Here is a 21074-nt window from a genome sequence, read left to right as displayed (position 1 = left end):
TGTGCAATCGCCTATACCTGCTACCTGCCAAATCGGGGAATTGTGGTGAGACTAGGGCCTAGCTCCAGTTTTCGGGATGCGGCAAGACAGCCGGCCCGCATCACTCGCAGAATCTACAGTGTCCACCCTCCTGCCGAACAGAGCTAGCCCCGATCTTGGCTAGGTTGTTCACCAGTATTGGATCGGCAGAGATTCAGACGAATTGGGCATATCGTGCATGACGGATATCCTGCAAAAGCCCCTGTCAAATGAGGCTTACTTGCAGCGAAAGGCTGTTTCCCACTCATCTCCTGGGCGAATTGGGATGTGGAAGTCGGCCTCTTCGATGTCGTATTTTGCGTACCATCCGTATTGTATAATTCGGGATCTGTAGCTGACTGTTAGTGGCGGTGTGTATACGTATTTCCTCGTAATTCGGATTAACAACTTGTAATTTTGACAAGGTCTCAATTCACGCGTATTCTACTTAGGTGCCCATATAATCTCGACTGTATTTCTGCTGTACTGGGTCTTATGTATCTTTGTTTCAAATTCACTTCGTTGTATCTGAACAGTTCTTCTTCAATTCTCGACAAAAGACGGGAGCCGTATATCTCAAGTCTGGTTCAGACTACAAACGATAAACTTATGTACTGTACATAGATGACATTTTTATCTTACTATGGCTAACGCTTCTACGCCTGTACCGACCGTAAAAGTGTCAACATAAAGCCTAGGGCTACATCTCTGCCAATCCTATTTCTACAGAAAAGATCCCCAGGGTCCGCCCGGTGTAATTACGTAGTACTCTGCCAGGCACTTTTTTCTACAGAAGGACCCCCAGGGTCCGCCCGGCGACTCGTGCTATGCCCCACTTTAATGCATCCTTGGGCAGCCGTCAATAAAGAGGGGCATGGCTTGGGACGGGTTTCCGCGGCAGAGTTCCTTTTTGCGGGGGGGGCGGGGGGAGTGTAACCCACGCTGAGGTTCTGCTGTGGGGATGAAAGCCCAATAAGACTACCCTCACGCCTGTTTCTTTAGCCAGAACCTATTCAGTAACATCCTACTTTCTGCCGTTTGTTAGTGTGGTGTGTGGAGGCTGACCAACCATCAGCCTACCAAATGTTGTCTTGTCGCCTGGAAGGTGTAGGGCTCTGTTTTGGTTCCATTTCGTCATCCTCTTTTGTTTCTTGGGTTGATTCATTCGCGTCGTTCGTTTGATTGTATTCCGGATTCTCGTCAATTAGGCCCTCGGTCGGCCATCAATTTCTACTCCCAGCTCCTCAGTTCCATCACTACTCTCATCGGCCCCGAATTGTCCATGCCATCAGCTTCTGATCCAGTGGTCTAAGACTCTGATTCTCCATTTTCGCAAGACTGCATCCCTGTCAACTCTCCATGATCAGGCTGCTGCCTTAGAGCGCGGCTAGAATGGGTTCATTGGTTGCCCTTTCGGATCGGCCTCACCGGTCTGGGGATGATGAACAGCCTGCTGATGTTACGACAGGTGCTGAGCAACCGGGCGGGGACGAGACAAATGTCGTGGAACCGAACCCAGACGGCGGGTACGGGTGGGTGGTCATCTTCGTCTGCTTCGTCCATACCTTCTGGCAGAACGCCTGGACCGGGTCATGGGGCATCCTTCAAGTCGCTTTGCTGGAGACAACCTTGCGTGACTCCACATCAAGCACCGTTTCCTTCATCGGATCTCTCGGTATCGCTTTGTCCTGTGCTCTGGGCATCTTCACCATCCATCTCGCCCGCACGATTGGTGCCCGCTGGACCAGCTTGATCGGCATCCTGCTGTACAGCATCAGCAACATCGTCAGCGCCTGGGCCGTATCCAACGTCGGTGGTTTATTCATCGCGTGCGGCTTTACGTACGGACTTGGCGCGTGCCTGATGTACACCATGTCCAACAGCCTGCCCATACAATGGTTCAGCACCAAGCTCGGGACGGCCAACGGCATCGTCAAGCTAGGCGGAGGCATCGGGGCCACTGTCATGGCCATCGTCACTGGAGTGCTTACCGAGAGAGTTGGCATCGCGTGGACGTTCAGGATATTCGGTCTCCTGTCGCTGGCCACGGGCGTCCCGCCAGCTTTCTTCATCCGGGAGAGGATTCCCGCCCAGGGGAGTTTTGACATCGACTGGTCTCTTTTCAAGGACGTTGCCTTTTCCTGCCTCTTCACCTCCGGCGTAGTCGGGGTGTTCTCCATCTACGCACCACCATTCTTCTTACCCGCCGTGACCACCTCCCTCGGCTTCTCCGGCTCCGTCTCTGCGGGCGTCGTGGCCTGCTTCAATGCGTGCATGGCGATCGGGCGTCTCACGTCGGGGTTTGCATGCGATAAGTTTGGGAGTATGAACACATTGCTGCTGACCATGGCTCTCAACGGCATCACCATGTTCGCGATATGGTCCTTCGCGTCTACATTGGCTGTTCTGATAATCTTCTCCGTCCTCAACGGGCTCGCTAACGGCGCCTTCTTCGTGGCCCTGCCCACGGCGGTGGGGAGGCTTGCGGGGGAACGCCGCGGAGCAGGAGCGGTGAGCATTGCTATTACCGGATGGACCCCCGGCTTGTTGGTCGGCAATCCCATCGCCGGAGTCCTAATAGACGCGACGGGCGCGGGTAGCTCTAGTTCTATCGTGGCCTACAGGCCCGCTATATTCTACGTAGGAGGGACGGCACTGCTTTCCCTTGCCTTCGTTGTGGCTGCACGCCTGTCAGTTGATAGACGTCTCGCCATAAAACTGTAGCTACCCGTCTCTTCACTGCCCCACTCCAGCGAAGGGGATAAATGATATATTAATTGTGGGGGATTCTGCTTATAATAAGAGTACTAGTAATTGCTCTATATATAATTACTATGTTATACTAATTATGGCCGTATAATACTCTTGTATATTAACAAAACAGGCATGAACTCCCATGTAATTAAAACGTATTTTTACATAAAATTTATATCTTTATTAACATTAACAATTTTTAATTTTCAATTAAATCATTGCATCTTAAATGAGCCAGATTTGTGACAAAGATGGGAGATTTTTACATGCCTTCATGCTTGGTATTTTCCCATCCCCTGTCACCGAAGTGGTCCCGATTAGCAATAAATCCTAAAAAACTAAGTTATACAAGAAGAGAACCTTGCAGTGAAATAAATTTTACTTATAAATGCAATTTCATTACTAAATAATACATAAAATAATTACAAAGCGTATCCTTAGATCTTCAACCTCTGTAAAATAACGCGGGAAATTGGTGGTCAGCATATGGATTAGGAAGGAATGAAGCTAGTTGGGATCCCTGTTTGGATTACTATATCTCAATAATGACACAAAAACTGGGGCGCCAATGGTGCGCCAAGATGGCACATTTCCCAAGTTTTTACAGTATCGTTAACGTTGTTGACTGCAGCCAGCGGCAACTCGGCGGACTCTCCGGGCTCTGCTGGTTTTGCGGGCTGTGTGAGCTAGGGATTCACTAAGGCGCGTAGGAATGCATTAAGTGTGGATTTCAGTCCAGTGGATCCTTAGAGTCAATGGAGGTCTCAGTCAGCTTGTAGGGGTATTGTGGGGCAATTTGGGGAGGTGTACCTTCGCACAGGCATTTGAATGAATACCGAACATTGGAACCCCTCATTTCGAACCCTGTGTTGTGCTTTATTCATGCATCAGTTCTTGTAAGCTTACGTACATAGTATACATGGTGATTATCGCTCATTCTTCTTCCGTAGCAAGACGCCCTTAGCGTTTAGAGTTAAGAGACCATCCCGGTATTACCACGCCGCACCCTTTGCATAGTACTACATCTATCTAGTGAGGCTGTCGTGACTGACCTACCTACATCCTGAATGCCTACCTAGGTAGCTACTTTCCTAATATTTATGTATTTCCTACTGCCTTAACCCGACCTTCTTTCTCTTTTTCCCATCATCAATCACAACACACATTTGCTATCATTACCCAGTCGACCTTCACCACATTAACTACCCTCCAGATAGCCCTGTGTATATTGGCGTTCTCTGCATTATAGCCTCTCGAAATGACTTCTTCTGCCGAGACTCCTGCCCTCACCACGCTGGCCGACTCGGTCAAGGAGTCGGCCGGTACTCTCCAGCGCCTCCTCACGGAGAACCAGCTTCCGCAGCCCTCCTTCTCCCCCAGGGGCCGCCAAGACTGGTCCGATGCGCAATTTATCCCCGCTATCCTTGCCGCGCGCTCGAACCTCATTGACGCGGCCCAGGCACTTGTGGACCTCGCGCTGGGGCCAACGGATATTTTGGCGGGGTACGCGGGACCCTGCCTATCCGAGATCGAGGTCCTAAGGACGCTGGATTCCCTGGGCGTCGCGGATGCTGTCCCGCTGGATGGCGAGCTCAGTATCCCGGATCTCGCGTCCAAGGTCGGTGTTCGGAATGTACATGCGTTCGAGAAGCAGCTCCGCTTCGCCTTCCTGATGGGCATGTTCCGGCGCACACCCTCCGGTGGTGTTGCTCACACAGCCCTCAGCGCCGCCATACCAGCATCTAGCCCCTATATCTCACTCAGACTTGGTCGCATCTTCTGCCAGGGAGGGCACGAGATCGCCGCGGCGCTGCGCAATGGGGCCGGCAAGGGGGGAATACCGTGCGCTCTCGCGGACCCCGACGGACTGGGTAGGCCGGCCTTCGTACAGTTGGAAGATGAGCCAGATGGCAAAGGGATGGAGAGGTACAGCACGGGAATGATTGGCCTGTATAACCACCACGCCGGCAACTCATACATGCCATTCGTTCACGGGTTCAATTGGGACTCGCTGAGTCCAGGCGACACGGTCGTGGATGTCGGGGGCGGCAATGGGCATATTGAGAGCCAGATCGTACCACTGATCCCGGGGGTCAACTTTGTGATCCAAGACCAACCATCCAATAGAGAGGGAGCAGAGAAGATCATCGAGGAGAAGGGGTTGGCAGCCCGCGTCCAGTACCAGCCACATGACTTCTTCTTGCCGCAGCCAGAGCTACCGGGGGGACGAGTTCCAAAGGTGTACACGCTGTTCCGGGTGCTGCAAGACTGGGAGGATGCCGACGCCGTGCGTATACTGAAGCATTTGGTACCAGCCATGGAGAAGTTTGGTACAAAACTTTGGATCATGAACCGAATCTTGCCGGACGAGCTCGACACGATGCCGAGGCACAGCGAGAGATTGCTGCGCAACCTCGACCTGGTGGTTTTCACATTGTCTGGTGGTGGTGAGAGAAGCGCCAGTCACATGGAGAGGATGCTGAAGACGGCCGACGAGAGGCTCATGATTAAAACGTCCAGCAGGCCACTCAATTCGCTATTTTCGTTTGTAGAGGTCTCGCTTGAAATATAGCCGATTGCGCTCAGCCCCACGTATCGCCTGTGACCTAGAGATGTCTTCCCTGGCTAAAATGCCGTTAAAGATTCCACTACTTCGTCGCTATTGCACTTTAATCTAGACCCTCTGGCCCTTCTCGTATTTATTTATATATTATATATACTACCGCGAGTAAGGCTATAATAAAATTGATATTTAAGCATTGCTTGGTTATTTAATCCTTTTTAGTATAATATCGGACAGCGAGACGCGACATGTACTTCTCGAAGTACCTCCTCAAATTTAAGATGTCCCTGCAGGTATAGAAATCAATGGAACTCATATCATGCGTGATTTCGGTCTCTTACCCAAATTACTTGAGAAAGGACGTATAGTCCAGCCTGTAGTCTTTAGAAGGTATAAAGACGGTGATGTCCTACCCTCTATGACGTTTGGTGAGAGTATAATGAGAGAGTATGGAGCTCCATGGATGTATGTTTACAATCAATTACCACCCGGCTTTATATTAAGTGCAGATATGAAATACCCACAGCATTATATACAGAGTAGACTAAATTCGGATTCTTCTTGACGAGGCAACACGGCCAGGAGTAGATATTCGTCTGGGTGCTACAGTTGAGGAGGTCTCGCTTGAAGGGTCGGAACTCCTCCTCACTTGCGGCAGATGGTATGCTTGACAGTCATCGGATAGTTTCCATAACCGGTGCAGCAGGCGAGCTCGTTATGACAATCAAACGCCGGCCAACCGGGTCCCCTGAATCATACCCAAAGGACTTTGTGGAAGTTTGCGACCATGTGTACGAGCGTCTGAGGCAAGAACAACTCATGTTGAGACGGAGGCTACTCGAGCTCGACAATTTCATATTCGGCCGGCCGGACTGGAAAGCCGTTGTGTTGGGGTGTGTTGGGCCTCCGAAATAGCCCCATTCCACACTTCTATGCTTGCCCCCAAGGGAGCAGGAAGTGGTAGGAACGAAGTCACATGGTGCGGTTCGGGTTCTCTGCGGGCATGAGATCCACTGGCTCCCGAACGTCGTGCGGCCTGACCCCGAAGGGCAGGTAACGCTGCATGTCCCGACGGAGATGGCCCAATGGTTCAAGATCGCAATGAAGGCCAAGTTAGGCGCTTCCGTCGACTCTCTACTTATTATATCTGAGATACACGATGCGTGTGTGTTACTACCTCTGGCAGCCGTGTCTTACTGCCAAGACACGAGCCATGGACAGAGCACCTGTGATAATATCGCGGCCAGCTTTCTCATTCTTTCCTTGAAACAACCTAACAAGGGTTTTCGAGCAACGGAAGATGAAGTGCTAAGTAAGAAACGACCGTGTATCTGGACTAACTAGCCGATATTTTCCTCTCGTCAAGTCCTTCTGAACCCCGACAGCACAGTTCGCTTCGTCGAAGCCGCCACCAAAGGTCAAAAACTCTCCTTCAAACCCCAGTGGTACTGCTTTCCAGCTATCTTGGCGTCCATCTGGGATACCTTGCCGACCTCGAAGATTGGCAACTCAGCCCAGTCGGTGTTCCAGCATTACGGGGACTTAAACGATAGGCCAGCGGTCCCAGGTAGACGGTATTAGGCTGCTACGTGAGCCACGACCAGGCAACATGAGCCTTGTGGCACTCATCGAACTCCACAAAACGGCCGAGAGGGCCATTATGGCAGCCATCCATCCGGAAAAGCCTGGGCTGCCGCCCTAAAATTGCGGAATCATCATCTGCTTCAAAATTCCGAAGGTAAATCGAAGATCATTCAGCGTATTGGTTTAGCGCCGCACCTGACTCAAATCATGATTATGAGAACCATGGATCCACTGGCAGGTAACGAGGTGCAGTGGTCCTGGAGGTTGCAAGTACCAGATGGTATTGTATATGGCGACTGGTTTGCGTGGGAATCAATAAATTGTGTTGGGGTTGTGACCTAATACTATGCACTAATTTCGCAAGGATTGGGGACTGTATTGGTTGTGGTGTCTCTTAGCTTTCTAATGAATGGATGAATGAAATTTATACCGTCATATACTTAACCTATTAGGGCCAAGAACGCCAGTTCTAGGTTTTCTGCTCGCATCTCCTTTAAGCCCTATATTCTTATCTGCTAATTTAACCCGCCCCGCTTGACTCTATGTGACAGGCCTCCTTGAAGGCATAATTTCTCTAAGTATTTAGCATCCTATTGTAAAGGGCTGGAGCCCATTTGACCTCTCGGGCCAATGTCCCTATTATCCCTGTTGTCCCTACTGTCCCCGTTGTCCCTATTGTCCCTATTGTCCCTATTGTCCCTATTGTCCCTACTGTCCCTATTGTCCCTACTGTCCCTACTGTCCCTTTTGGCCCTGTTGGCCCTCGATCCATGTCACGTGACCTTCACGTTGTTTGTTTACCGCTCATTTTCCTCTTCCTTTCTTCCCTTCTTCAACGATTCCTTCTTGTACATAACCTATCTTATAGTTTCTATGGGTTCAGCCCTTGACACCTATCCCTTAGCAGCTGAAGTATGGTCTGCCAACTTCAGGGTATCTGGTGTTAGTATCCCTAGATTTGGCCGCTAAAATGCGATTCATTAGTGGTGCAATTCCAGCCAGCCAGTCACTGCATAAATGCGTCATCGCTTTTAGGGGCAGCCAATGTCACTCCAAAGTGGAGAAAGGAATTAACATTAACCTAATTATTGTTAATAACAGGAGCAAGTCCAGATTAGTTTTACTATTAGTTAATATGCGAAGCTGTAGAGTATATAAGTATCCTATCTGTTGAGGTTTCTGAATGTCGCTGACTACGCATGATAAAACCAACCCCTGCGCGTCAAGACGGAGGAGACATTTATTCTAATTCGTAAGAAAACCGCTCAGAGCATAACATACCTAAAAATTCTTAAATTTTTTGACTAGCAGATTACTTGTCTCGATTTGTTGATGGGACTTTGGGAGGTCATCTGAGAAGCTGGGGTTGTTGCTTGAGTGCTGTTGATACGCACCACTTCCTCTATTTGCTTTTTATTTATATATTCTCAAAACCATGATTGGCTTTTGAACCGCGACAGCCTCACAGTAACACGTGTCAGATGACCCCTCCAACTCCAACCTCGAATTTGGACCTTGAAACGTCTAATCTTGCAGTTCTAATGCCTATTTAATAAATGCTCTTTTTTGTCTAGCCAAAGATTGCCTGATCCATTCTCGGGTAAAGTATCACCTCGTTATTGTGTATGACATATAAAATGATCTTCACACGCGACGACTATACGGTCGCATGGATCTGCGCCTTGCCACTGGAAATGGCGGCAGCGAAGGCCATGCTGGACGAGATTCACCCTCCGCTTCCCCAGCCAGAAACCGACCACAATATCTACACACTTGGGAGGGTTGGCAGCCACAATGTGGTGGTGGCCTGTCTGCCTGGTGGTGTCTATGGAACAATATCCGCTACGGCTGTGGCGTCACATATGGTTTCTACCTTTCGGAGTATCCGGCTCGGATTGATGGTGGGTATTGGGGGCGGAGTCCCGAGCCAAAATGCTGACATTCGCCTTGGTGATGTTGTGATCAGCAAGCCAACTGCCACTTCAAGTGGTGTTATCCAATATGACTACGGCAAGACACTGCGTGACGGACGATTCCAGCACACCGGGTCACTTAATAAACCTCCTCCAGTGTTGTTGAAGGCTGTGTCTCAATTAGAGAGTGATCATATAACGGGGAAAAGAGCGATTAACAAAATCTTGTTTGACATACTGCACGAACGTGAAGAGATAAGAGAACAGTTTTCGCGACCGAAAGACGACTGGTTATTCCAACCGACATATAATCATAAGGACAGCGAACACAACTGTTCGGCATGTGATCTGACCCAGTTAGTAAACCGTTCTAAGCGGATAACTGATGACCCTTACATTCATTGTGGCTTGATTGCTTCTGGAGATCAGGTTATAAAAGATGCCAAGACTCGAGATTCTATTGCTCAGGATCTAGACATACTCTGTTTTGAAATGGAGGCTGCTGGGCTCATGGACGAACTCCCATCACTTGCCATTCGAGGTATCTGTGACTACTGTGATTCCCATAAAAATAAACGGTGGCAAGGATATGCCGCCCTTGCTGCTGCTGCCTACGCAAAGGCTCTCCTGTCAGTAGTTCCCACTTACTGCCGCAAGAAGGAATTACATGAATTAAAGGAGCCAGTTTGGATGGTCCCCTTTCGAAAGAACCCGCGATTCGTGGGTCGGGAAGAAGAAATTGCCAGAACCGAAGAATTAATTATGCCACAGAACGGACCTGACAAAGTTGCTATCTGCGGACTAGGCGGAGTTGGGAAGACGCAGATTGCACTTGAACTGGCCTACCGCATGCGAAATCGAGACCCTAAATACTCGATTTTCTGGATTACATGTACTAGCTACGAGAGTGTGGAACAAGCGTACATGAGTATCGCCTTAAAGCTAGGAATAATTGACATAAAGCCGGCAGAGGTAAAAGAAAAAGTCAAGGCTTATCTCAGCCAGGAGGGTGCTGGGAAGTGGCTTCTTTTTTTTGATAGCGCAGATGATATGGGGATGTGGAGCAAGGATAATACTAATAATTTAGTACTAACAGACTTTCTTCCTCAAAGTAAGCAGGGCCATATTCTCTTCACCACACGCAGCCGCAAGGTCGCTGTGAAATTAGTGTCTTCTCATGTAATCACAATTACTGAGCCGAACACAGAAACTTCTTTTAAAATTTTACAAAACTCACTGGTTGAAAAATCCTTGCTTAATGATCGTGTTACAGCTTTTAGTCTTCTTGAGCAGCTGGCTTTTCTCCCTCTGGCGATTACCCAGGCGGCAGTGTATATTAATGAAAATAGCATTGGCCTCTTTGACTATCTTATACTTTTACAGGATCAGGAGCCAGATGTGATTGAACTGCTGAGTGAAGATTTTGGGGATGAAATGCGATATAAAGACACCCAGAATCCTGTTGCTTTAACCTGGTTTATTTCATTCCAGCAAATTCAACGATCAAATAAACTCGCGGCGGACTATCTGTCATTTATGGCCTGTATTAATCCTCGCAACATTCCACAGTCCTTACTTCCCCATCCGATCTCGACCAAGAAGAGAACCGATGCCATCGGCCTTCTCAAGGCCTTCTCCTTTATTAGTGAGGAGGGCGGGGACCGTTCTCTAAATCTACACCGACTAGTCCATCTTGCAACTCGGAACTGGATGAGAAAGAGCCAAAAGTTTAGCCTGCAAATATTAAAAACTGCAGACCGATTAAGCGAAGCTTTCCCGAACAATGACCATACCAATCGGAAGGTGTGGCGGGACTATCTACCGCATGCGTTTTCACTAATAGCAGAAGCTGAGTTCCAAAAGGAGCAGGAGAAATACATTAACCTTATTGTGAATATTGGGAGGTGTCTGTATAGTGACGGCAGATGGAAGGAAGCAGAAGAGCTAGAGGTGCAGGTGGTGGAGCTCCGCAAGCAAGTACTGGGGGTGGAGCATCCAGACACTCTGACCAGCATGGCTAATCTGGCATCAACATACCGATATCAGGGACGATGGAAGGAAGCAGAAGAGCTGGGGTGCAGGTGATGGAGCTCCGCAAGCAAGTGCTGTGGCCAGAGCATCCAGACACTCTAACCAGCATGGCTAACCTGGCATCAACATACCGATATCAGGGACGATGGAAGGAAGCAGAACAGCTGGAGGTGCAGGTGATGGAGCACAGCAAGCAAGTGCTGGGGCCACAGCATCCAGACACTCTGACCAGTATGGCTAACCTGGCATCAACATATCAGGATCAGGGACGATGGAAGGAAGCAGAAGAGCTGGGGATGCAGGTGCTGGAGCTCCGCAAGCAAGTTCTGGGGCCAGAGCATCCAGACATTCTGACCAGCATGGCTAATCTGGCATCAACATATCACGATCAGGGACGATGGAAGGAAGCAGAAGAGCTGGGAATGCAGGTGATGGAGCTCCACAAGCAAGTGCTGGGGCCAGAGCATCCAGACACTCTGACCAGTATGGCTAATCTGGCATCAACATATCACGATCAGCGACGATGGAAGGAAGCAGAAGAGCTGGGGGTGCAGGTGCTGGAGCTCCGCAAGCAAGTGCTGTGGCCAGAGCATCCAGACACTCTGACCAGCATGAACAACCTAGCAATAACATACTATAATCAGGGACGATGGGAGGAAGCAGAGGAGCTGAAGGTGCAGGTGATGGAGCTCCGTAAGCAAGTGCTGGGGCCAGAGCATCCAGACACTCTAACCAGCATGAACATCCTAGCAATAACATACTGGAGTCAGGGACGATGGGAGGAAGGAGTAGAGCTGGAGGTGCAGGTGATAGAGCACAGCAAGCAAGTGCTGGGGCCAGAACATCCAGACACTCTGGCCAGCATGGCGAATCTGGCATCAGCGTACCGAGATCAGGGACGATGGAAGGAAGCAGAAGAGCTGGAGGTGCAGGTGATGGAGCACAGCAAGCAAGTGCTGGGGCCAGAGCATCCAGACACTCTGGCCAGCATGAACAATCTAGCCTTTACATGGAAACTACAAGGAAAGGTTAAAGACGCCTTACCTCTGATGGAAAAATGTGTAGAGCTCCGCTGCAACTTGTTGGGTCCAGATCACCCACATACCATATCCTCCTCTTACGCTCTCAGCGACTGGGAAACGGCAGTAAGTTCTCTGTTAATAAAGCCAGCACAACAAACTTCAGCCGAAGCCTCTCCTACATTGTCCGTTAATGATTATCCTCCCAAGCAGATGCAATCAGACTCCAAACCTATCACAGGTGGCAAACGACGGGCATTCATGAGGTTTTTCCGGAGATAATGATCTATGTTAAGCATTTTACTGTAGCTGGTTTAAACATGTACTTAACATGATTTATGTATCAAGGCTTGACTAGGCCTCCGGCCAGTACAGAGCGCTATACTCTGTCGACAATTATGGTAATATTGATTATTCAGCACCTTTCTCGGTCAAATGTTGTTGATGATCCAACATCATCGGATCGCGTATATTTCCTATATTAGTTATTTTGCATTCTTCGTTTGTTTACCTCGCCTTTATAAAAGCGAGATGTTTTGGTAGTTGAGTTGAATCAGAGACCTAATTCAATGAAGGATCGATACTTGCAAATACGCGTAATTTTATGGTTAACATACTCCTTCTTGGCACCTTTTTTCGTTAGGTCAACCCTTCGTTTCTGTCGCAGGCTACGCCTGTATATATATAAGATATAGGATAGGATAGGACATATATTAGGTCTGCTCCCCCCCAATGTGACCCGAGCCGTGACCGCCGTCCGCGCCCCCCCATTCGCCTGCACCTTTACCATAACGTGACTTGACTCTCTGCGCGCCCGCTCATCCGTGCTCGCCAGTTCCCTCGCCAGTTCACGGGCGAACGATCATTGGACGGTCCAACTAAGGATTGAGAGTGGACAAGTCGTGTGGGCTGCATTTTAGGTACCTCCAGATGAAGTCTAAGATCTGCATGTTCTGGGCGTTAGTTAACTAAGTTAGTTATATATATACAAATACTAAGACAATTGCGATGTCACCCCACCTGTAACCTGGCAGAGAAGGATAACCCGATGTTCCAACATCTTCGAGGGCCAATGGGGACACAGGGACAATAGGAACAATAGGGACAACAGGGAAAATAGGGACAACGGGGACAATAGGGACAACGGGGACAACGGGGACAACGGGGACAACGGGGACCATAGGCCCGAGAATTAAAATTGGCTCCCAGTCCTTTACATAAGGAGTCTCTCTAGTCAACTAGAAAGCGAATCCTGATATGACTTGGAAAACAAAACCCGCCTACTTTCCCTGATAAGTTCACAAATAAATGTCCTCAAGTAATGGTCTATGAGTCGGTAGTTAGCCGTGAAGTCCAAGACCCAAGGCGTCAAACCAATGACAGGGAGGAGGAGCTGTTCCATCAGCCTCGCAATGCAGATCAACCTTGAGCGACCCAATTAAGGCTGCCTACTGGGGTACATCCCAGTGACGTGTTTTCACCCTGTGCTGTTTGGAAAGAGGAGGTTTAAGCCCTCGAGTGAACAACTCAGACCTGCATTTCCCCTCATCTTGTCTCAAGCTCTAAAATCTGATAAAGGGGTGGTATCTTATATTTGCTGGCATTCTAGGTCTTGATTTGCATTTTCTTCTCGATTTGTACACTGACTATATATACGATCATATGCCAAATCACCTCGAAGGCGAGAGCCCCTCGAGTACACATTTGAGGGTAATCGAGTCACGTGGATCACCCGGCTCACCCTCTTAAAGCGGCAACGGCCGAATGAGGCAGGAGGGAGGTGCTCGCAGTTTTTTGCACGATAGATTTACCTATCTATTATAGTAACTTAGATTCTTTGGTATAATAGATTTTATTCTAATTAGTCTTTAAATATTAGTTAGAAGGGTGGCCCGGCTCCCTTTCTTTCGGGTCCGTTATCAGATAGCCATTACGTCGTCATACCAGCTAGTCGGCGGACATCTACGTAAAGGAGTCATTGTCCACGAGCCGGACATATCTCCTATAGGTAAAAAGGAAGTCACCCAAAACACTCAAGAATCTACATTTCTATATGAAAACAATGCTATATTCAATTAGGACATCGCCTCCATGTATGTCCCCCTATATGACAAATCACTGCAGTGTGGTGGCGCCGGTACACGTCGATGGACTATAGATGGCCCTGCTTCTACTGGTATGGTATCTTAAAATTCTTGGACTTTATTCTTACCATAAAATTGCTCCTAACCTTCTGCATAGAAACGCCCTTTGGAATAGGTATCGTTGCTGGGCGGCATTCTTGTCGTTTGGGCAAGCAGTCGGTGGGTTCAAGGTTTTCAACTTTCGCACAAGCGGGCCTTCAAGGAGGCTGGCATGCTAGCGGCAATGGCTGAGGAGAATTTAACGCGACAAGGGTCGGGCGTCGGCGTCGGGGTCAACGAGGCCACCACGGCATAAGTGTCATTGGCGGAGTCACCACCAGACCAGCTTGCCTGGCTGGGAACATGCATGGTTTTATCAGTGACGCAACAAGATCCACCTTGGAGGCGGAATTCTTGATGGTGAAGGCCGACCAAGAGGAGTTGCGGATCATATCGGCAACGAGATGGTTATTGGAGAAGGCGTACTCGTCGCAGCTCTGCCAGGTCAAGTGCCAGCCCAGCCTCCAGCGTCTCTTAGTGTTAAAGCTGCGGCCCACAAAATTATGTGCAAAGTAAGGGTCGTGGCTGGACCAGTTTACCTATCTTAAATCGTGGGACCAGTTAATAGAGTCGCTCCTGTTATCCTGGTTCCGTAATGTATAGGCAATATACGGGTTGAGGTATCTGGCGCGCTCGGCATTCTGGAAGGCAAAGATAATAGGGAACCACTCGGTGTGCGCATATGTTTCGTTCTGTGGAAAACAAGGTCCACCTCCAGCACGCCAGAGGCACCGACGATGGCCCTAGGACACGCAGGGAGCAGCCAGCCTGCCAGGAAGAAGTGCATGTTAAGGAGCAGTATTTAGGTGGATAAAGAGTAAGACGACGGTGCTGTGAAGTATTTATAGTGCAGCTAATGGCAAATAAAGAAAATCAAAATAAGGGTAAGAATCACTAGTGGAGGCGAATTTCTGGCCCTAGTTGATCCTTTGGCTACTCTTTCGGAGGTGTGGAATCGGGCATTTACTCCGGAGTACGTCCATGAATATCGAGGCTGGTTGGCGGGCTACAATTCTCCACCCACTCAAACCCGGCGGGGTACTATCCTAGATGAGCAACCACGATAATATTATTCTGCCGCAGACTGTATCAGGGGATGCGTCAATGAAACTCCAGGCTCCCTTCGTGCTATTCGGCGAATTGCTCGCCAGTTCCTCAAAGAAGAGTGGGTAGACCCTCGAGTTACTCGGCTGTGTCGTGTAGCAGAGAAATTGGCCTCACAACATGAGATACATAGTATGAAAATCTAGGACTTCATGGCCGCGCCCACCTTAGTTTCCAAAAAGGGGAAATGGAGAAAGGCCATGGGGCTTTTTAATGTCGACGAGAATGGTGGTCAGCCAACCTTTTCAGTTCAGTTAAAGTGGAGGTCGGCAGCGCCAATGGCCCAGGAGCAGCGGACATGCAGAGCAAACATGCCACTGAAGATCGTTGGCTGCAAACGGTCATCGCACCTGAGCAAATGGCTCGAGAATTGGCTGAATGGAAAGAGCAGCGGGATGCAGCGCGTCAGGCGTTGCATGAGGGTGGTGCGCAGGAAAAGGCCCAACGAGAAGCAGTGCGGGTCATGAAACGAGTCCAGAAGCTAGAAGAGGCATCCAGGCAGAAAGAAGAAGGATTGGCAGGTAAGAATGCCTAGTTATTTTTCAGGCCAAACTGTAATGGACTATTGCGCCCAAGGCGTGTATAAGGGAGCAAAAACTGTCGGCGGCCATCGTGAAGATGAGTGGCGTCGGAAGCGACTTCAGGCAACCGGGCATTCCAATACGCAGCAACCCAAGCGACACCAAAGGAAATGTGCAATTGCAAACCGTCGCCAGCTAAGAATCTGAATGCCAGTAATTTTGGCGCGAAATCTCTTCAAGTTGTTCAGCGGAGTCGCTGGGAACCATGGATGCCAACTTCACAGTCAGGGCGATCTGACGAACGACAAAGCCGCCGGGTCATATATTTTAGGGCTGAGACTTTATAGATAGACTCTGCGTATAATTTTACTGTATAGGAACGTATACTATTTTTTTTTTGGATGGGATAATAGGCTAAATTTTCATTTACTTGTACCACGAAGCTAGTTTGTTGCATTACTGTGTACTTTCCAAACTCAATCTCAACTAAGTACAATGGCTATCTTTATTGCTGCACAACACCCTAAAAATTTACGTTCCATAGTCACTCCTACTATGTATGGCTCAAAGCCCTCTGTCTCCTCCAATGTTTCCTCCCAACTCATATGCTAACCACATAGTTGTGGTTATATCAGAGGCCATGGCCGTGATGGTTGTTCCGTGGAATCAGTACCCATAGAATAACCAAGGAGCCTAGCAACGCGAGGATAAAGGGCTGTAGACTCTGCACACCGCGCGCTCCAGATATAGCACCAGCAACAAAAGGCAGTCTACGCCAAGATAGGATGGAGAAAACATCAGTTCCAGGCAGCAGTGAAGTACTGTGAGAGAAAGAGGTAAAACTTACATTGCTCCACCACCGCCAGCTAATGCTGATGCGAGCCCAATGCTTGGAGTGTGCAGATGTTTTGGGAGCAGCTTGGCAGCCACCACAATTGCCGCTGGGAAGAGAGGTCCAGTAAAGAAGCCGAGAAGGAAAACTGCAACTGCGGACATGACAAACTTTGGTACCAACCAGAAGACAAGTTCCAGGGCAATCGAGATGGCGAGATAAATTGTGATAGTAACCCGCTCTCCTTCATTCACAGTCAGCGCTCGTTTACCAAGGGGACCCGGAAATGGGGATAACATGCCCAACCAGTCATTCACAAAACCGAGAACAGGTCGCCCGATAGTGACCCCGGCCCAAAAGCCAGTAGGGATCAGGCCAGACTCGTATGGCGCCCCGCCATGGACCTGGATCATGAAATCGACAATCCAGCCACCCACCGACACTACCCGGTTCAATCATCAGACGTCAGTTGCTCCCAGAATAACGTTGTAATAGCCCACAGTCGACACCCATGTAAACAAAGAGCCAGATTGCCATCAGCCAAGTAATATGACTTTTCATGGCCTCCTTAGTTCTATTTCCACCGTTGCTATTAGAACTCCTGCTGTTGTTGATACGGAAGCTCGCCGCGTTTTCATGCCAAAACATAGCCACACTCGCCATTAGCTCCAGGACGGAGCCGCCGAGAATGGTGTAGTAGAAGTAGTTCCAGCGCAGGCCAGATTTCATCATCTGAGTCGCGATGATCGGGCTAAGCGTTGCCCTATATACATCATCAATGCTGCTGTCGGGCCATCACATACGCTCCACGTACCCAAGCCCATAGAACGCCTGGAGAAGTCCCATCAAGATGTTTGCATTGACCATGTCCGCAATCCAGGAATTCCACGCAGCATCGATGAGGCCATTTCCCATTCCAACAATCGCGTAGACGACCAACATCACCGGGTAGGGTGGGTGGACTGCCATAATAACAAATGGAATAGCATGACAAAGTGGCCCGACGATCGCAATGCCTCGCGGCCCATAGGTCATATGGATCTTATTCACAATGATAGTTGCAACTGTGTAGCCGGCAAACGGGGTTACGAAAATCAAAAAGGCAACTGTAGTAGACAGCTTATAGTCCTCGCGGAGCTACTTGTCGTCAGTATTTTGATAGCAGGGGGATTGCATTTGGAGTATAAGTATGGAACCAGAGCCTGCCTGATACAATACCCAGTTTCTTCACACGTCAAAGGAAGTTGTATAGGAAAGTCTCACTCCGTAGACTCCATCACTCGCTCCTACAACTGCGAAACTGATAAATGTAGCCAGTAGACGCCATTTGTTGACGGAAGTGTCATTCCATTTTTGCTTCGCTCGGATAATTGCACCATCGGTTCTCGGACCAAATGATTGTTCTATCGAACTCTGTGACTGATGTTGTTCTTGTGAAGCAAGCTCAACCGTAGACATTGTGGTATTACGATGTTGCAGAAGAGAAAGACAAAATGAAGCAGTGAATGAAAATTAGCGAGGTAAATAAAAAATAGCTCTTCCCCATCCGATGGGTCAAAAGACTAGCCCTGGCCAATTGGTCAACTAACGCACCAAGTAAGTGCCGTGGGTAAGACAAAGGCATGGGAAACAACATCTGCGGGTGACGCGGCTGAGTCTTTCCAGTCTGTAGCGGTTTAAAGGCCAATTCATTGCCAGCTTAATGTGGTACTTTTGTTATAGTCTAGTCTGTCGGTGATCTCGAAAGCTGCAAAGAATATCTTTTCCTCCAACTGTTTATTGCGTAGTTCTTAACGTTGTTCCACCATGTAGGCCCGAGGCGAAGGCCTTTGTTTACCCCTTTTTAGTCAAATGATCCTGGCCACATACCACCATATTATCTGACAGGATCCCGCATTTCCTCTAACGCCAAGGACCCTGGTCAGCAGGAACATCTGTGTTTTCAATATATTGTGCATATGGCCCTTTACGTCAAATCACCATGTCCCCATGCACACCCTCATCCTTGTTCTTACTCTACTTCCCCGGAGCTTGCAACCTATCATTTATAACCTGTCCCGTTTTGGCTTCTGCCCTCCAATGCACCACCTATATATTCCCATCGCAGTAATGATGGCAATCCACGTTGTTTCGGGGCCGTTGTCTACTCGGACGCTGCACCGTTCTTCCTCAGCTGAAAATTGCTCCGTTATTATGCCAAACTTTCGTGTTCTCCTGTCATGTGTTCCACAATCTAGATGTAGTCTAGACAGAGCGGCTCACGACAGGCTAAGATATCCACTCCAGTGGAGCCAGTAATAACCAAGGAATCAGCACTATGTATCCACTACTTATGCAACTTGGCAAAAGATATGGAATCCACTAGATGCGGGGCTGCTCATGCGGCAGCCGAAGGGTTCCCATGCTAGCAAAATGGCCTTGCCTAACATTACACCCAGGAACCATGGGGTGTATTGACCTTACCATGTCAACACAACAGCTATATAAATTATGAGTTGACCTGCTCGCTAAGCGTATTGACTAGAGCCAACTCCAGAGACATATGGTCTGATTCTTCTAAGTGAATATTCAAGAATAAATACATAAGAAATAGGGATCAGTTGGGATGACGTAATATGCTGACATTAAGGCCGCCCATAAGAATGGGAATGCAGCTAGACATCACTTGCGCTGGAACAAGGCCACCATGAAATAATTGCTATTCTTGCTGAAAACCTTCCTTGTGAAACGCAGATGTTAATTAAGTCCTTTGGAACAGACGCAGTGCTTCTGGACTCCGTGGATCAATTGGAGACTGCTTGGAGATATCATCTCGAAGATAACGGCTTTATACGTAAAAGCTTTGCGACTTTCTTGATATTTTACACTTTCTTGAATGTGTTCATCATTTCAGTCAGAGCAAAGTCGACGAAGCTCTCTGGGCAGCTGTTTTTGACAATTCGAAGGAAATGGTGGAACATTGGCTGGATCGCGCGGAGCCCACACTAAAGGGGGGGAGGTTCATCCTATATACCACTTTATTTGGCAGCGACAAGAAGTGGTCCTTATATTACTTCTGTCCTTAGTAAGAGGGATACACAAAGGTATCCATTTAGTCCGATCCCAACTATACTGTTGGAGGTAGCCCCGTTTGATAACAGAATCTCTGTCGCTGCCATCCTTATCTCCCGAGGGACAAACGAGATTTCAGTTTCTCTGGAATCGGCAGTAGTGGTTGGTTATAAAGGGATTGTCACGAAACTACTCTCTTATACTGTAAGGATAGACAACAAGGCTATACACGGCCCTTTATTCCAAACAGCTTGCGTGCAGGGCGAACTGAGGATCACCTGCTGTCTTCTCGATCATGGCTGTGAAATTAATTGAAAAAGTCCCATGGTCTTAGGAGGAAACAGTCCTCTAATAGGGGTTGCTAACGGAGATCATCCCATCGTAGTTTAGTTCTGAATATCTAGAGGAGCATCCTTTGACGCAACGGGCATATTTGGTAACGCACTTCAGACAGCGGCATTCTGGAATTACATAGATGTGGTCAAAGTCTTGCAAATAGTTTTTTAGCTGATGCACGAATCAAGCCTTTCCCCACTGGCCATGGCCCTCCGGAGTGGAAATAGAGAACTGGCATTGGTGCTATTACGGAACGATGCTTCAAGAGGCGCTCTTGACAAATAAGGTCAGCTATTGCTTTAACTTATCTAGCGATGGCTTTAATAATATCGCATAATCAAGTGTCATCTCTTTTACCTTCTACATGCAGATGAGCAACAAGTATGCACGTTCGGCAAACGACAAGCCCGGTAACAGACTAGAGCCCAGAGCAACTCTTGGACGAAACTTTAGCATATTCCGTGATCTGAGAAAGATACTAAAGTCGACAGCGAAACATGGCGAGATGGTATGTAGTCGCGATCATTAAATCCCTAATGTGCTTTTTGTGGCCGAAAGGTATTTTTCTTTTCTTCGGCATACTGACATCCATTTCTCTGGTAGCTGGTTTGGAACAACCAGGAACGAACAAAAGTCCTTACGTCAACCACTTAAATTTGACCTGAGGCATCAAGCTTCTTTTCTTCAGTATTAAAATTGCTTGCATACGCAGTTGGCCAAAGGCCGCGATGCGTGTTCGTCCGCAGATTTCCTAACGCTGAGTTGGCGATTTATCATCATGCTGCCTAAAATAACTAGTTAGTTAGTCGAAATCCACTCCATCTACCAGTATGAAAATGACTAGCGGAGATATCCTTATGCAACTGTACTGCGCCGCAATTTCCCTCAACCACTCAACCCCTTTCTTCTCGTGCATCGGGCGCTCTTCTACGAAGGTAGTATTCAAAAATATGGTACTATAACTAAAATGGGAGCAACTCATTTTCTCAAGAGACTTTAGATTAAGGATTATAAATTCATATGGATTACCACACTGAGGGAAGAGTTGGCAGCAGCGACTGCAGTTCTTGGCGAGGAGCACGAGAAACCCGTCAACTTTGCAGCGCCAATTTCAAATCCTAACTCGTACAAATGGGACCAGATTGGGGAACACGTTGTCGTGATA

The 21074-nt window shown here is 48.4% G+C and overlaps 7 protein-coding genes across 7 annotated transcripts; 6 read left to right on the top strand and 1 right to left on the bottom strand.

The window, feature by feature from the left end:
- Window positions 1–1410: 1410 nt before the first annotated feature.
- On the top strand, window positions 1411–2742 carry ATNIH1004_006571 (uncharacterized protein; the record flags this gene model as incomplete). The annotated part of the gene is made up of 1 exon (XM_033571198.1): window positions 1411–2742. One exon carries the CDS (start codon window positions 1411–1413, stop codon window positions 2740–2742), a length of 1332 nt encoding a protein of 443 aa, XP_033427230.1.
- A 1288-nt stretch (window positions 2743–4030) lies between these two features.
- ATNIH1004_006570 (uncharacterized protein) lies at window positions 4031–5344 on the top strand (the record flags this gene model as incomplete). The annotated part of the gene is made up of 1 exon (XM_033571197.1): window positions 4031–5344. The coding sequence occupies one exon, from the start codon at window positions 4031–4033 to the stop codon at window positions 5342–5344; it is 1314 nt and encodes a 437-aa protein (XP_033427229.1).
- Window positions 5345–6052: 708 nt separating this feature from the next.
- ATNIH1004_006569 (uncharacterized protein) lies at window positions 6053–6916 on the top strand (the record flags this gene model as incomplete). Its single annotated transcript, XM_033571196.1, has 3 exons — window positions 6053–6228; window positions 6283–6647; window positions 6702–6916. 3 exons carry the CDS (start codon window positions 6053–6055, stop codon window positions 6914–6916), a joined length of 756 nt encoding a protein of 251 aa, XP_033427228.1.
- Window positions 6917–8544: 1628 nt separating this feature from the next.
- On the top strand, window positions 8545–12164 carry ATNIH1004_006568 (uncharacterized protein; the record flags this gene model as incomplete). Its single annotated transcript, XM_033571195.1, has 2 exons — window positions 8545–10913; window positions 10970–12164. 2 exons carry the CDS (start codon window positions 8545–8547, stop codon window positions 12162–12164), a joined length of 3564 nt encoding a protein of 1187 aa, XP_033427227.1.
- Window positions 12165–13973: 1809 nt separating this feature from the next.
- Window positions 13974–14321, top strand: ATNIH1004_006567 (uncharacterized protein; the record flags this gene model as incomplete). The annotated part of the gene is made up of 2 exons (XM_033571194.1): window positions 13974–14063; window positions 14142–14321. 2 exons carry the CDS (start codon window positions 13974–13976, stop codon window positions 14319–14321), a joined length of 270 nt encoding a protein of 89 aa, XP_033427226.1.
- A 47-nt stretch (window positions 14322–14368) lies between these two features.
- On the top strand, window positions 14369–15897 carry ATNIH1004_006566 (uncharacterized protein; the record flags this gene model as incomplete). Its single annotated transcript, XM_033571193.1, has 3 exons — window positions 14369–14577; window positions 15419–15690; window positions 15746–15897. 3 exons carry the CDS (start codon window positions 14369–14371, stop codon window positions 15895–15897), a joined length of 633 nt encoding a protein of 210 aa, XP_033427225.1.
- A 424-nt stretch (window positions 15898–16321) lies between these two features.
- Window positions 16322–17980, bottom strand: ATNIH1004_006565 (MFS transporter; the record flags this gene model as incomplete). The annotated part of the gene is made up of 5 exons (XM_033571192.1): window positions 16322–16460; window positions 16538–16964; window positions 17023–17285; window positions 17337–17659; window positions 17813–17980. 5 exons carry the CDS (start codon window positions 17978–17980, stop codon window positions 16322–16324), a joined length of 1320 nt encoding a protein of 439 aa, XP_033427224.1.
- Window positions 17981–21074: the final 3094 nt, after the last annotated feature.

The sequence above is a fragment of the Aspergillus tanneri genome (assembly GCF_003426965.1).
Source record: "Aspergillus tanneri strain NIH1004 chromosome Unknown AapTan_4_pilon_pilon_pilon, whole genome shotgun sequence".
Lineage (NCBI taxonomy): Eukaryota > Fungi > Ascomycota > Eurotiomycetes > Eurotiales > Aspergillaceae > Aspergillus > Aspergillus tanneri.
The sequence above is the reverse complement of the archived record's forward strand: the minus strand, read 5'-3'. Positions and strand labels throughout refer to the sequence as shown.